Source organism: Pholcus phalangioides, unplaced genomic scaffold (assembly GCF_987345545.1).
Source record: "Pholcus phalangioides strain wild (caught in Gottingen) unplaced genomic scaffold, Ppha-v1.0 ptg000037l_1, whole genome shotgun sequence".
Taxonomy (NCBI): Eukaryota; Metazoa; Arthropoda; class Arachnida; order Araneae; family Pholcidae; genus Pholcus; species Pholcus phalangioides.
The window spans coordinates 2,160,376-2,177,679 of NW_028301624.1; the positions used below are offsets into that span (position 1 = coordinate 2,160,376).

The 17,304-nt window shown below is 38.2% G+C and overlaps 1 protein-coding gene across 1 annotated transcript in view; it reads left to right on the top strand.

Annotated features, from left to right (window-relative positions):
• The first annotated feature begins 1,290 nt into the window (after positions 1-1,290).
• Positions 1,291-17,304, top strand: part of LOC149065896 (uncharacterized) — a 53,816-nt gene continuing 37,802 nt past the window's right edge. Inside the window, exon 1 of the mRNA XM_089253346.1 lies at positions 1,291-1,790. Coding sequence (XP_089109472.1) covers positions 1,691-1,790 — 100 coding nt within the window. The 5' untranslated portion in view covers positions 1,291-1,690. The remainder of the gene's footprint in view (positions 1,791-17,304) is intronic.

Below are 17,304 nucleotides of genomic sequence, written 5' to 3' on the forward strand. Positions count from 1 at the left end.
GTTACATTTATCATTGGAATCATTCTTCGTGGTTGCGATCTATTTCTAGACAACTCAGTTGAATCACGAAGTCAACTTCAAAACTTGTTCTCAGCGAGTATCTTTTTCATACAATGCTTAAAAAAAAGCATCTCTTTTAAAACTCCTTTTAAATGCTTTAAAAACAATTTTTTTCAATACCTCGCTCAAGAAGCATCTTTGCCAAATTATTCTTTCAACACGTTCCACAATGAGTGGGAACAAATTGGTATCAATTACGTTAAAAAGAATCTTTTTTTTAATACTTCTATTACTAGAAATCTCACCCGAATCATGAATTCAACGTAAAACGTTACTCTCAACAAGTATCTTTTTCATGCTTTAAAAAACATCTTTTAAATACTTCTCTCAACAAGTATCTTTTTCATACAATGCTTTAAAAAAGCATCTCTTTTAAATACTTCTCGCAACATAAGTATCTTTTTCATACAATGCTTTAAAAAACATCTTTTAAATACTTCTTTCAACATAAGTATCTTTTCCATACAATGCTTTAAAAAACATCTTTTAAATACTTCTTTCAACATAAGTATCTTTTCCATACAATGCTTTAAAAAAGCATCTCTTTTAAATACTTCTCGCAACATAAGTATCTTTTTCACACAATGCTTTAAAAAACATCTTTTAAATACTTCTTTCAACATAAGTATCTTTTCCATACAATGCTTTAAAAAAGCATCTCTTTTAAATACTTCTCGCAACATAAGTATCTTTTTCACACAATGCTTTAAAAAACATCTTTTAAATACTTCTTTCAACATAAGTATCTTTTCCATACAATGCTTTAAAAAAGCATCTCTTTTAAATACTTCTCGCAACATAAGTATCTTTTTCACACAATGCTTTAAAAAACATCTTTTAAATACTTCTTTCAACATAAGTATCTTTTCCATACAATGCTTTAAAAAAGCATCTCTTTTAAATACTTCTCGCAACATAAGTATCTTTTTCACACAATGCTTTAAAAAACATCTTTTAAATACTTCTCTCAAACAAGAATCTTTTCCAAAGCATTGTATTCTTTCAACACGTTCCATAATGAGTAAGAACAAATTTTATGATCTTTCGCGAACAGAAAGCCTTTAAAATTATTGAAACATTTTTGAAATTTCGTTAAAGAACTCATTAAAAAAATTAACTATTTAAATATTTTTCCTTAACGGTTGAAGTTTGGCATCAACAACAACTTCGATACCGCCAACAGAAATCACGCCAACTGATTGTAGACAAAAAAAAAAAGATCAAAGCTTTGGGAAAAGAACACGCGTCCGCCAGCCAGGAAGCATCGGATACAGCAGCAGCTGTTCTTTTCACTTGTTTATTTATTATCTCTTTCTCTCCGAGGGTTTCACTTCGGTTATTACGTCATTATTTTTCCGGTTAGTGCGAGTCAGAAGTAAGAAAGAAAACAAAATATCTTCTTTTTCTCGTTTGGTGGTGGCGCGATTCATGAAATGAATGAATGTGATTTCATAATGAAAGAAGAAGGAATCGAGTAATGTTCGCCGTTGGAAGCAGCAGGTGTTGAAACATCTTGCGCGACTCAATTAGTGTTGTGCGTGTGTGTGTGTTTTGTGTTATATTATGATCGCGACGTTTTATCCCGAACCATTCTGATGGCTATTTTATTATCATTATTATTGTTGTTATTATGGCATGGATAATATCTGCATCTACCGGTGATTACAAGACACGCATTCGGCTCATACCGCTGGTTTTATTCATACCCGGACTTTTGCTCTTTCGTACAGGTACGTTTTATCATTATTTTATTTAGTTTCTATAATATAGTGAAAAGAATCAACTAGGTATCTTACAGATCTTTTAACGAGAATCTTTTCCAAGCAATCTCTTTAACATAAATCGGCTTTAGACAATTTCCGCAGCGACTAAAACTTTTCCAAGCAACTTTTATCGTCACGTATCTTTTCCGAACTATTTTTTTCTCCTCACGTTTTCACGCGGTTCTCTCAAAAATATATAGTTTCAAACAATTATCTGAATAATTATCGTTTCAAACAATGCTTTTAACAAATTACCTCCGCAAAGAATGCTTTCAAATCAAGTTCTTTTCCGCAAATAATGTTAATGATCTTAGTGAGTATTTTTTCCAAGTAATTTTCTTAATAAGTGAAGTGTCTTTACAAAATAATTTTCTTAATAAGTGTCTTTTATAAATAATGATCTTAATAAGTATCTTTTCTAAGTAATTTCTTTTTTTATCGATATAAGTGTCTTTCCAAATAATTTTCCTATAACCAATGCACACAGTATCTCTTCCAAATTTTTTTTAATAAGTATCTTTGCCAAGTTATTTTTTTAACAAATACTTTTCCAAATAATGTTCTTTATAAGTATCTTTTTCGAAATAATGTTCTTTATAAGTATCTTTTTCGAAATAATGTTCTTTATAAGTATCTTTTTCGAAATAATGTTCTTTATAAGTATCTTTTTCGAAATAATGTTCTTTATAAGTATCTTTTCCCAAATAATGTTCTTTATAAGTATCTTTTCCCAAATAATGTTCTTTATAAGTATCTTTTCCCAAATAATGTTCTTAATATATAAGTATCGTCTTAAATAATTTTCCAATATTTTTTTATCAATTTTCCGATTTTTCCAAATAATGTTCTTAAGAAGTGTCTTTTCCAAATAGTGGTCTTTTAATGTATATATCGGTATCTCTTCTAAATAATTTTCTCAACAAGTATCTTTTCCAAATAATTTTTTCAACAAGTACCTTTTCCAAATAATTTTTTTAACAAGTATCTTTTCTAAATAATGTTCTTTGCCAGTATTTTTTCCGAATTATGTTCTTAACAAGTATTTTTTCCAAACAACTCTTTTAAGATCTGTACTTTAAAAAAAATTAACATTATCAACAATTATCATTCCAAACAATGATGACCAAATTTTTCTAAATAAATATCGCAGATTTGCATTTAATTTTACGTCCAACTGATGTGTTGGAATCTTGGGAGTTCCTGAACGAATGTTTCATTCACTTAAACGCCCAACCTTTAATAAGAAACCCCTCATTTCATCCTATGGCACAGTGTATTTTATATTCGATATTTGCAATTCAAAAGAGCAAGGACTAGAAATTTAATAAGTTTAATGATTTGAAATAGAGCGCTTTGAAGAAAATTCTCTCCCCCGGGACACCCACGAGAATGACTAACTTGGCTAATTCATACAAATGACGAAAAATAGGGCATCATTCACGACATTGCTACCCGCCTTATTGGGTACACGAACCTTGAACTGCCTTCCAAAACGGAAACTTTTTAGCTTATCGACGTGTGTTCTCTAATCGGAACCTCAATTAGCGTCAATTTGACACTCGAATTCGGGAACTCGAGAAAGTAAAAACTATAGAATCATAGCCCCCACCTTCGTGGAGGCCATGCATGACCCGAGTAATCGATAGGTAAGATGTCTATTCAGCCATCTGGAAGCAAAGAATTGATCGATCTAAGCTTCGTTTCGATACCACAAAAACTCAGATATGTCCATGATAATAAGTACGCCTCGCATATGATATCTTTAGAACAGTGGTTCTCAAAGTGTGCGTCGCGGCTCCTTGGGGGTCGCCAACCTTTGTCAGTAACGTTGCGGTGAGCTATAGAGATATTCATTCGTGTGCCTATTTATGTTTTGAAGCGGTTCTTTTATAAGTGTGAAAATATCTACTAAGCTATTCTGTGAAGCCGCGAATGAATCATGAACTGGGCCAGGGAACCACTGGTGGTAAAAGTTCCGCTGCTTTCGAACCTCACGTAACAGTAAGAAGTTCTAGCTCCACCCAAGTACTTAGTATTCACGTGAAAGTTTCAAAGTTATTTTAATGGAATGACTTTTTAACAACTTCCTTTGCCTATCACAATAATTATAGATATAACAGAATCTCCAATTGATTTGGTTAACTCTGGTTCTCGCCCCGATCATCATCATCTTCGAGTTGGATTGGGCGTGACGGAGAAGAAATCATTCATTAAAAAAGCTGCATACAAACTTATACAGAACCCACGTACAAAACTAATGAGTAGCACCATCACAGAAATTAACACCATCTATTTCTTTCTAAAAGCTCTTCTTCGTGCTCCCCTTTTATGTAAATTGGACGCATCTCGTTTCTAAAACTCATTACCTACTCACCTAAATGCCTCATTATGGAGATTCACGTGACCTTGAATCCCTTATAATGAATCCAGCTTGAGCTTGGATTTGCACCGATTTAGGCCACGGATCTCGGGAATAAAATACCGTCTAAACAGACATGGTCGAGATGCATCGAGTTTCAGTTAAATCGAGGGGTGGCGCATTTAATCCTATTTTTTTTTTTGTTTCAGATCCAGATAAGCCAGGCATTCATTTTGACTTGATCTTTGCCCTGAAAAACAGTGTGACATTTGCGGTGACAGTTCGACTGAACTCTGACCGATCCGCACAACACCCTCCTTGTTGGTTGAAAGTGCCACTGACCTCTTGTCACGCGGTTCGATAATGACCTACACACGTCACAAATTGACACAAGCGATATTTGCGTGAGGAGATGAGACAGGCAGGAGCATGTGTACGTACGTGCGAGTAAGCTTTCCGTGTCGTGTGTGTGAGTTGCTGTGACAGCCGAATTAACAAACGGCCATTCTCCGCAGTAGAATGGATGTGGGAATTTCGTCGAGCGTGACGTCCCACCGTTATTTTCTTCTGCCAGATCCGTACGCACTGACAGCTGCTGCTGCCACCGCCGATTCGTTATGATAGTACAATACCACTGCGTTCTCCCGCCATGTCGCTTTTGAATATTATTACTTCTTCTTGGACACGTTTGCATCTCTTGAAACTTCTCTCAGGTTCGCGTGTCGTAGTGCAATGACATGCAGTTGCATACACTTACCTCGCATCAGGGAATTATGATAGTTATACAGGAGCGGTTTCCAAAACGTGGTCATCGAGTGATTGTTAAATGCAGGTTTTTGGGCCGTGACGCCGCTTCACGAGGGGTGCCAAATCCAATTGGAATATGATGAAACATTATTTATCGATCAAAGAAAAAATTGGTAAAATAATTTTTCCGTAAAACTCAAGCTATATGAGTAGAGGAGAAATACCAAAAATATGTATCATCTTTTGAAGATTTTGATACGCTACTACAACTTAAAACACGTGTGTGTGTGTACTGGAGTTTTTCTTGTGCTCCTGTGGATTCAGCGGGTTAAAACTGAAAATATTACTCTCTATGCAGGGGGCGGCTTAAGCGAGGGTGCAAGGGGTGCGGCGCACCCGAGCGGCAGGTTGTAAGGGGTGGCAGCGTAGACTTTAGTTAAGTTCCAAATTTTTTTAAAATTTCACACAGGGAAAATTCATAGATGACATCACGCGCTTTAGAGTCATCATACCACGACAACGGAGATGTTCGGAAAAAACTTGAGGGAATAAATAGACAGGGCCTACGACCTTAATACATGAAACAAAAATGTTAGCTATCAGGGGCGGCTCGAGACAAAATCTCTATCTGGGATCTCGGAATTTTGCGCCTGCTGTCTATCTGCCATAGCCCCTACATCCTGCGTCAGGGCCCCTAGACTGGAATCTTTCGCTGGCCCCAAGCCAGATTTTAAATGGGGGACTCTTCGACAGTTAATTTATAACGAGAAAAAAAATTTATAAGGATTAGAGTCCCGGGCTGGAGCCCTGTCAACCCTACCCTTGGGGATATCGCCCCTCCCTCATAGCTGATCCCAACAATTCCTAACAAAAAACTCTTTCGGTTCCCTCATCCAGTATTTTTTTCCAGAATGGTCCGGAAACAAAGGAAAAATTCGGCTTCTCACTTGCCCAGTCCCTGAAGTACAAGAAACACTTTTGAAATAAATTTCTAAATAAAAATAACCTAGTTATACATCATCTTCACAGGATAAGTGATGATGGTACCCGAAATTAATTGCTTTTTAAGGATTAAATTACCTCTGTTATCTGGCATTATTAAAACAGTAAAATAATCTTGGATCAAAAAGCAGAAAAATCTGCTTCAAAAGCGGGACGTATGGTCACGATCATTTTGCACTGTAAACAATAATAGTATGCGGCCTTCCTCTGAAAAAAATTGTGTATATCTAGAGGTATCACCCCTTGTGACTGAAGCCCTTCCCCAAGGGTCGCCTTAAGGGGCGGCATATGAGGCTTCGCACCCGGGCGGAAAGTAAGCTCTAACCACCGTATGGATCAATAACGATGCAAATTCTTAAATTTCTTTTGGTGTCCCCGACCACGTTTTTTTTCTTTTACGACAAAGCTATTTTTGCATTTTCAACTTGGATTTGGCGTCCCCTCGGATAAGGCTGGCCTTCGTGAATACTGCTTCTCGATATATTTTGGATAAATTTCTATATATTTTTCATGAAATTGTTGATGTCAACAAGGCCGAATAGAGCACATTCACGTAAATCACGTGACCTTCAGAACCAGCACAAGTGTGTGTGTGTGTCAACATCGGGATTCGGGTCAAATTTTTAGCAAAATGATTCCGTAGAAATTGGCCATAAGAGACAGAAAACAGTGTCATTCCGTCCGTTGCCCGCATTTTTATCCTCTACCATCATGATGATGATGTCTTGCTTCTTGATGATGTTGGGGATGTAATAAGGAAGGCAGCTTGGCATGCTGGTAGAAGTATTTTGGCACCATCGACTAATATTTGTCTTTTTTTAGTTTTTTCTTCCTGTTCGAGCTTATTGGTTTCCTAGTTTTGTGACGGGAATATAAAGTGGGTTCTACTCAGGAAGAACTAACTGTATACAATGCCCTGCAGCAATTGTTCTACCGAATCGATAATACTTAATGTAATAGACAAATTTAGATCATGAATGACATCATCGGTGACAACGACGGCACGAATGTCGTCTCTTCATTGGTAGACATGAGTTCATTTACTTGCATGAAAATGCTGTCTTACACTTTCTCAACGTCGCTTTCCACGCTACACTGTCTTGCTTCATGGCGATGTTTTCTGATGCTACAGTTTCTCTAGACATTACTTTCTACGCAATATTGGTTTTCTGGCAGCGCTTTCTACACAGTATTTTTCCATAAATGCTTTCAATGGAACAGTTTCTTTTCAGCAGTTGTTTTTTCCAACAGTACTTTTTTGCACAGCAGTATTTTCCTAACAATGCTTTCTACGCAGCAGTATTTTTCTAAAAATGCTTTCTGTGGAACGGTGTCTTTTTGTTCTTTTATCTTGTCAACTATAGTCTGTTTCAGGTTAACTTTGCAGTGAAGAGAAAGGTAGAGAGTGTATTCCTTCGCCGCAAAATATAGTTCTCATTTATCGGAGGTTTAAGATGAACCTTTATACAGAATATTTCAATTTTTTCTATGATTTTGAAAAAAATACTGAAAAAAAATCGTTTTGAACCGATGTTTACTTGTTTAAAATCTTTAAATTATAAAAAATATTGGTTACCATTATTAAAAATCCATAGCAACGGCAACGACACTCTGGCGCGATATCCTAGAAATTTTCCCCGCCAATATCACTGTCCTGTTTTTTTTTCGTATATATACATTTTTTTTTTTCGTTATTTGGTTGAATTTTCCATAACGATACAATTTTTAATTCAGTTTTACATGTAAGTTGTAGGCTTACATAAAAACGAATATTCAATCAGTTTTATTTTCTCCTAAAAATAGGCTTCAGTGAGTTCAGATATTCACTCATAGATTACAAGAAGTGTTTCTCTTCCACGAGAGTGCCGATACTATTGTGACTTGTGGGAGGCCCTCTATGGGTGCAGAAGTTTTGGTTATAGATCTTCCTTTTTTTAATTATTTATTTTTTGCCATGTTTATGGGATAGTTTTAGTTTCCGATCACGGAGAGTGTTGACAGAGTCGCGACTTCCACTCACACGAACGGACGCCATCTTCCACCCGCCCGTTTCTCCTCATGCCCCTTGCCTTTAGCGTCTCTTGAGATACAATAAATGAGTGGGGGGGGGGGGGTCAACAGTGGTTTGGGCTTTCATCTGTTATGTGACAGTTGTGTCTTAATTTTCACCAGAGATAGCCACGCTAAAGTTCTCTGCTCTTCCATTCCCGAATACTATATTTTTGGTTTTTGAATATTCGTTGTAAACAAAACTCAATAAGAATAATCCGTAATAACCATGAGCAGCACATCAACCGTAACAAAAGACTAAAGCTGTCGCATAAACAAGTGGCATCGACGTATACCGTTCGGGGAAGGGGGGAGGTCGAGTGACGGAAATTTCGGCAAGAAAAGTGAGTAAAAAAATTCTAAACTTTTCCGTATCATTATTATTATTTGGGGCTATTCCTGCATTTGCACGTGAAAACAGAGTTAATCTGCTTCTTAATTTTATTTAACATTAATTTTTTCCATATAAATTGAAGAAAAAATTAAAAATCCCCAAGTTTTTGAGAGCCATGGTTAATACACAGTATTTTAAAATTATACGTTGCTTTCATAATATTGTTTGGATTTTTTTTTTGTAAATAAATTTCAGCTGAGGTAAGGGAAATATTGCAGAAAAATATATGACTTTTTTGAAATTTTTAATGTTACTTACGGCCCATCAATGAAGAGTAAGTGACACGCTGATAGATGATAATTATTTTTTTCTAAATTTTAAAACATTTTCTAATCAAAAAACAAAACAAATGATTTCAAAAACCTCACTTTACTTTCTGAAAGTATCGGCAATGGTTTTCTTTTAATTCTATAATTATTACTAATGTAACTGTGCAATTACGTTACGCGTAAAAAATATTTTTCTCAGTGAGATTGGCGAGAATCGGCCCTATCTTACTGAGGCCGCGCATCGATACATTGGTTAAGAGGCTTTCGTTCCCATAGCAACGAGTGATGCGGTTCCCTCGTAGCTTCCCCTTCACTGCAAAGTTAACCTGAAACGGACTATTAACTATAACTATAACTATTAACTATAGTCTTTTCTTCCCAACAGTGTCTTTTAACAATTATTTTCTTCCCAACAGTGTCCACACAGTATCATTTTTCCAACAATGGTTTCTACACAACAGCAGTTTACTACCGATGCTTTCTGTGAAACGGTGTCTTTCAACAATTCTTTTCCTCCCAACAGTGATGAGCAATTCTTTTCTTCTTAATAGTGTCTTTTCAACAATTCTTTGGAAAAATATTTCTTTTTATACAAATACAAATGCAAGGCCACAACAGGCAAAATGCCTAACGAGGTGGCTGAGAATTAAATTAACGAGTTGGATTCGAACCTTGGTCTTCAGGTTCACAGACTGATCCCTATCACCAATTCAGTTATCTGAATAATTCTCAACATTTCTTCTCAATAGTGTCTTTTCAGCAGTTCTTTTCTTCTCAAAAGTGTCTTTTCAGCAGTTCTTTTCTTCTCAAAAGTGTCTTTTCAGCAGTTCTTTTCTTCTCAAAAGTGTCTTTTCAACAATTGTTTTATTCCCGAAAGTGTCATAAATATTGTTATCCACACAGAAATATTTTTCCAACAATGCTTTCTACACAGCGGTATTTTGCACCGATGCTTTTCTTTCTGTGCAACAAGTTTTTTCACCAACTCTTTGTATATAACAGTGAACAGTGTCTTCAACAATCATTTCTTTACGACGGTGCAAAAAAAATATATCTTCTCACACAGTTTTGTTCCTCCTAAAAATCATTTCTACATAGAAGTACTTGTTAGCAATGCTTTTCGCACAGCAATGCTTTCCAACAGAATTCCACGAACAACTTTTCCGACAACCAATTATAGACATATTATTCATTAACAATGCTATTGAGCGTTTATTAAAACTGAATAAAGAAAAATATTCAATAAAATTTTTTTCAATAATACGTGGACCAAATTAGTTTTGTTTTCGTTTTATAAATTACTTTTTTTTTGGTGCTTTAGTTTCACATTTTTAGAGAAAATCCTAGGACGACACCAATATCTCCTAGAGCAGTGGTTCTCAACCTTTGGGACTACACAACTACACTCACACAACTAACGAGAAATTAATGGGGAAAATGTAAAACTGCGATCACTCACGACCCGTTGTGACTATAACTTTTAGTCTTAGGGCCCGGTACTGGGCCGCGGCCCGGCGGTTGAGAAACACTCAAAACAACTTAATAAAACTTTCCGGACACACCTATCCTTCGGGAACGCTTCGATATCTCTCTGAGATGGGAAGCGGGGTGTGCCCGGTCCTCAAAGGTCAAAGGTTGAGAAACACTGTCCTAGAGCATAGTTTCCCAATCTTCTTTGACCCCTATCGCTCCTTCTTCAGAATTTTTTTTCTCCCATCGCCCCCAAAACGCAATCTAACCCATAGGATCCTATGTTATACCCGTAGCTTCTACCGCCCCTCTGGAACATTCCATCGCCCCCGGCGGCGTTAACACCCACGTTGGGAATCACTGTCCTAGAGGAAAATAATTAGATAACCTGATGTTCTTGAGCTGATCATCTTTGGTCCCTAATTGGTGACTTTTGCTTTTGTTTTTTTTTGTTTCAGATCACCGGTAATCTGAATTAGTCCTAGGACTGGATGTCCCTCTTTGTTAGGTACAGTCGAATCACGTTTTAACGAACACCGTTATAGCAAAAATCTCGTTTTAACGAACACTTTTATAATCCCCCAGATAAGTTTACATAAAAACTGCAAATACCTGGAATTCCTTTATAAATTTCGCTATAACGAAGTGATTTCTCCGGTCTCCTGGAGTTCGTTATAACGGGATTCGACTGTATTAGAAGTGGTCCTGGTGCTTTATGAGTTGAGGATCTGATAACCGTAAAATTACTGATTTTAAGCCAACAGTATAATTCTAGTAATTCTTGCTAAGGAATAGACAATTTTCGCATTAGTTCACGATTTAAGCTTATTTAGTGACGTTTTTTAGTGGGTCTAAAGTTTAAACATAGGGTACACATAACCAGTTTGTTCAACTGGAACCCGTTGGAAACATCAGTCATATAAAATGAAGGTATGAGAAAAATAATGTTGGGTGTCGAACCAGTCGGAAAGAATCCGGTTGTGATTCCAACAAAGACCCGCAATTAAGTTCCCGTCGCCTCTCTACTTGACCTACTATTTCAATGATAATAATGTCTCTGCTTGTATCCAAAATGGGAAAAAAAGCATCTTATACAAGAGAGTTTTCTCCTCGTAATAAACGCTTTTGATGACTCACCAAGTGTTGTTGTTATAATGAGGCGATTCATCTAAATGAGTGTAACGCAAACAAGCAGTTTCAAAGTGCCGAAACCACGTTTTTCAAGCCCGTAAAAGAGCACTAGCGAAAGTCAATAAAAGTTACACAATTATATACATTATATAAATACCACTGTCTCAAAGGCTTTCTTTAGTTCGTGGTTGTCACAAAACCGCCGACACTTTCGCGTTGATGTAATTATAGTTCTGCGGATTCCACCACTCGTTTCTGTGAATGTGACAAGGCCGTGGTCTCGCGAGAATTCGCGTCAATCTCATTCTGATGAATGGCTTTCCGCAATGTCGTGGTCTCACGATAGGATTCCAAGCTAATTATTTGACCTATCCTAAATGTACAGCACGGGATTCAAACTAGTGTTCTTCAGAACCTTCCTTCTGATCAGATCATGATTTACGGCAGTATTTTATCAAAATATGCGTCGCGGATCCAGGAAATGTTCACAATTTTTTTATAAGGGCATCGTGCTGAACAAAGAATGGAAGCTCGACCATTAGTTCGATTAGGGCCGTATTCACCGACATGGTTTAAACCTGTAGTTACAATTTTTGGATAAGAGATCAACATAGATTGGTTAAAACCCTGAATTTAACCAATCCGTGTCGATCTCTTATCAAAAAATTTTGACTATAGTTTAAACCATGTCGGTGAATACGGCCCTTGAATGTCTCGCTGATAAATTATCACTAGAGCAAGGGGGCCACTCAAAGATTATCACAAGTCCAAGTGAGCAGCAGCAAAATGATCGCTCATACAAGAAGCTGCTGACAAATTGTCGATTGGAGCAGCTGGTAAATGATCACTTGGGCATGTGGGAGCCGTTTTGATAATTTATCGCCAGACAATGCAATATAACACAGGTAAATAATCGCCCTCAGACAGCACACTAGAGCCCCAACTAAATTATCATTAGGGCAAAGCAGCCACTGTTAGTGAACGCAAAGCCAAGTAAGCCACAGCTAAATGATCGCTGGGACAAAAGGCTCCCATTGTTAGATGATCACTTGGACCAGGAGCTTTCGAGGATAACTTGAACCGAGCGCAAAAGCCACGGATAAATAGATTATTGTTAGGGCAACATAAGTGCAAACAGATGATCGCAAGACCAATTAAGCCACTGGCGAATCGGCCAATTAAGCCATCATATGATCGCTAGTGCAAGGAAGCCACCAACGAATATGATCGCTAGGCCAAGAAAGCTACTGGTAAATGACCACTACGGCGAAGGAACTTCCAGGAATTGATAGCCCTAATAAATTATCGCAGGGCCAGCAAAATATTGAGAGACAAATTATTGCTATAACAAGAAAGCCGCTGATAGATGATCGCTAGGGCAATAGAGCCTCGTACAAACGATCACTTGTAGGAGACTCATTGGTAAATGATCTCTACCACAAAAGAGCGTGGATTCCAGAAATTTGAGAACCAATGGATTATGGTATACATATAGGGGTCATTCAAGTATTACGTAAGCATCGATGGGGGTTCCGATTTGTTGACTTTTGATGACAAGGGAGAGGGAGGTTTGGATGATGCTTACGTCATCAACCACCCTTTATGAAAATATGAAATATTCTAATGGCATCTTACTCGGTGCCCCCAAAACGAGAAAAAATATTTCGCTAGTTTGTGGGCACCTGAACTAACATTATCCCTAATGATAAATCCCTTATAGAGCCACTTCAGCGATCTCTAAATGTTTCACGGATCCTTCAAGTGCTCAGGAAATGTATCCGAGCTGCTTAAGTGCTATGGAAATGTGCCCGGGCCGCTTAAGTGCTGTAGAACTGTATCACTCAAGTGATCCGTAATTACGCCACGGATCGCTTAAATTATCTGGGAATGTTCCGCGGGTAACGTTTGAATGATATGTAGAACCCACGGCGGGGGAGGAGCAGCTTAAGTGCTCTAAAACTGTGCTACGTGTCACTCAAGGAAAATGCACCACGGATCGTTCAAGTGTTCTAGAACTGTGTCGCAGGTTACTTAAGTAATCTTTGAATGTGCCACGGGCCTACTTCAGTCATCTGAAAATGGGCCACGGGCCTACTTCAGTCATCTGAAAATGGGCCACGGGCCTACTTCAGTCATCTGAAAATGGGCCACGGGCCTACTTCAGTCATCTGAAAATGTGGCACAAGGGCACGTAAATGCTCTGGAATTGTGCCACGGGTCCTTAAGACGATCTGTAAATGTGCATTGTTACAGATTTGCACAAATGCGCATTTCTGCAGTTCATTTTTACAAAATTCGGTTTGGGGCAAGCCATATGAGTTAACCTTCAGGGCCACATCCGCGGCTCAAGGGTTTACCATACATGACTTAAAGGATGGGTCACAATGAATTTCTATGAATTTCTTAAAGAGAAATTTTGAGTTCTTACCCTTCAAATAGCATTGAAATTAACAGAAATCGATTATAATATAACATGTGAAGGTATTTTCTTTCGAAATTGTAATTTTTTTAATGTCTTTTTTACATTAAAAAAATTTTTTCGTCTGGGGGGGGAGGTGCATGAGCCCCCCCCCCTCCAGCGTACGTTTCTGATCCCACCAATATGCGTTAGGAGGTGGGGGGCAGTGCTGACGAAATTTTGCTGACGGGGGGTGGGGGGGGGAGTCAAAAATTTTTAAAAATTTGCTGACATTATACTTGAACGGCCGATACTCCTAGGAAGACACTTAAGCGGTTCTCGGTTGAGTCGGACTAAAAAACGCTGTTTTATATACATACATTCGCAGTCGTGGTGAATCATTACCTCAGGGGTGTCACTAGATTCGTTACCAGTAGTGAGCAATGTCTGCAGTCAATACGATGGACCTCCACAAACAGATGGTCATCATCAGAAATTGGAAAAACAATTCCAAAAATCCCCGTGCGTTGTTTGCGCGTACGTAATAACAAAACTCGATCGGTGTCAGGCCACTTGACCTGTAACGCGCGCGTGTGGCTTTTGTGTGGTTTGTTTAAAAAGGCGGACATGCTCGAGGAATCACCCGAGAAGAAACAGGGGATGCCATTGTTCGCACTTCTTCATTCAATAAACGAGAACCTTGTTGGATGAGAAAAAAAACAACACAGAAATGCAATCCGCAAATGACTCTTTGGAAATTCAGAAGAGCCACGGGGAAACGTATTGGTCACTAGGCCGTTGAGTCATCGCGATGGAATGATCGCCAATGTCCACCGCCAAACGTTTTTCCATAAGTGAAATTTCATTTTCATTATTGGCTGTGTACTTTCATTTTCTTGACGTCTCTCTAGACAGTTTTCTTTCCCCTACAGCCTTGACACACACGCACAACGCAAACTAATTCTAGAGGTCCAGAGAAAATCTCTCTCTCTCGTCGCGCATTTTCATTTTCTCCTTCTGGCCAATGCCGAATAAATTCCAAGCACGGACTTTCGTAAGAAGAAAAACAAAAGTGGATGAGATGGCCATCACACAGTGTATAAAGTCCCGTATTTCATACAATGACGTAATCAAAGAAATAACTCGAGTGTCACCATCCGTGAGATATCGCATGTCTGTGCACATATTTTAAAACAGTAGTATCAAGACATGGCCTTTCGACATGAGTTATAGATAATATTATTATTAAGGTATTGTCTTGTCATTCTGGAATGGATCTGAATGGTTCGTCCGACTTTTATGGCAGAGTCAATGATTTATTGAAAAAAATATCATGTTCAAAATATAACTTACGAATTCCTCTACGAATACTAACTTATTGTGGTGCTTTGGCTAAATGATTACAGCTCTGTAACTTCTAGTATTGTCAGCAGGGTCGCGACTAACGAGGAACAGACGGGTGGCTAAGTTATTATTACAACTCTGAATCTTAATCACCGACCGCCGGGCTGTAACCAGGGAGGAGCTGAATGATTATAGTTCAGTAACTTTTAATGCAGGGTCTCAACTAGGAGGGAGTAAATTACAGCTCTGCAACCTTCGTTTCTGGAGTCTCAATTCGGGAGGTACAGCTCTGAAACATTCTTTTCTGAAGTCTCGATTCGAAAGTTATAGCTCTGAAACTTTATTTTCTGGAGTCTCAATTCTCAATTCGTGAGTTACAGCTCAGCAACTTTCTTTTTTCAAATCTCGATTTGAAAGTCACAACTCTGAAACATTTTTTTCTAGAGTATCAATTCGGGAGGTATAGCTCTGAAACTTTTGTTGCTGAAATCTCGATTCGTGAGTTACAGCTCTGCAACTTTCTTTTCTGGAGCCTCAATTCGGGAGGTACAGCTCTGTAACTTTTGATGCCGTCTGCAAGGTCTCAACTAGGGAGAAGTAAGTTACAGCTCTACATCTTTCGTTTCTAGAGTCTCAATTCGGAAAATACAGCTCTGAAACTTCTGTTTCTGGAGTCTCAATTCGAGAGTTACAGCTCTGAAACTTCTGTTTCTGGAGTCTCAATTCGAGAGTTACAGCTCTGAAACTTCTGTTTCTGGAGTCTCAATTCGAGAGTTACAGCTCTGAAACTTCTGTTTCTGGAGTCTCAATTCGAGAGTTACAGCTCTGAAACTTTCTTTTCTGAAGTCTTGATTCGAGAATTGCCGTTTTATGATTATTAGTTTCTCAAGACCCAGATTGAAGAGTCACAGCTGTATAACTTTTTGTCAAAGTTCCGGATTTTAGGTACATAGGAAACATAAGAGAATCTTGAGATTTTAGTATTAAATGCCGGTTCGAATTTGTTCTCACGAGCTATAAAAGATCAAGGAAGCCAAGTTTGACTCCCAGTTAAAATCTAAGTATCGGAATTTGTGAAAAGTCTGCTCTTTAAAAGGATTCTTTTCACGATTTTTAAAACTATACCTTATCAAGCCACCAATTTCAACCTGGTTCAAGAGGCCAAGTTGTTTTCCCGAGTCCAAATCCTGAATTTACGATGCATAATAATTGGAATTGCCCTATGCTGTTGTGAGAATTCGATTGAGAGGTACTCACTCGTGCGAATAACTTGACCATGGCGGTTATGTAGTTCCGACCAATTTCAGGCTCCAAGGCCCCTCTCTCCCATGGAGAGTGAAATCGTGTCAATTACCTTGATCGAGCCTCAAGGATCGCGTTTTTTTACCCTTCCACGTGCAACAGGCCTGTTTTGCTTACTTTACAGTATAATAATGGCCTAGTGAAAACGATTATTCTTTGCCTTTCTCGGAACAACGTATTTATACCTTTCGAAACCAATGGGAAACAAGAAACGGAAGCGGTTTAACAATAACCACGTGGTCTTTTGTTCTTTTCCGCCTCGGTGCTTCAAAGATGCAGGTGGATGAATCCATTTCCGTTTCCGGGAGAGGTAGCATTAATCTCACGCGACCCTGACCATTGAAATCAAAAGCACACACATATATGTGTGAAGAAGAGTTTTGGCATATCCATAATTAGGTGGGTGTATGCAGTGCTGAAGAAAGAGCACCTTAATAACGGCTGCCATACGACGAGGTATAAATTTAACTATCAGATAGAAATGCGCAAATAAGGGGTTCTTAAATCCTTAAACAGGGGTCGATTGACCCCTTGCGCGGAAGTGTACGCAGGGGATGCTCACGGGTCCCTTGCTGATGCGCCCACCCCCGTAAGGCGACCAAAAATGAGGAAAAATGTAATATTTCGATGGAAAAAATTGAAATGTCGAAAGAAAATACCCTTCTTATGCAAAATTAACCAATTTCTGTGAATTTAAATGCTTTTTAAAGGGTGGTAACTCAAAATTTCTCAGAAAGAAAATGTTCGTGTGCACCCCCCTCCCCCAGCAAGGCCTTTTGCATCCTCTCCAAAGGTCGATCTTGCCCCTCACCCCTTGAAATGATTTCAGGAGGGACTTGTATGTTTTCATGAGAAAAATTCATTATTTATATTTTATAAACTGAAAATTATTTTTAAGAAAATGCATTACTGACACACACTTTATCAGCACAAAGTGTCTTGTGCCCTGATTTTATTGTCGCAAGGGGTGCGACAAGGTGGCCTGAATTTTGTAGGTACGTGGGGGGGGGGGGGAA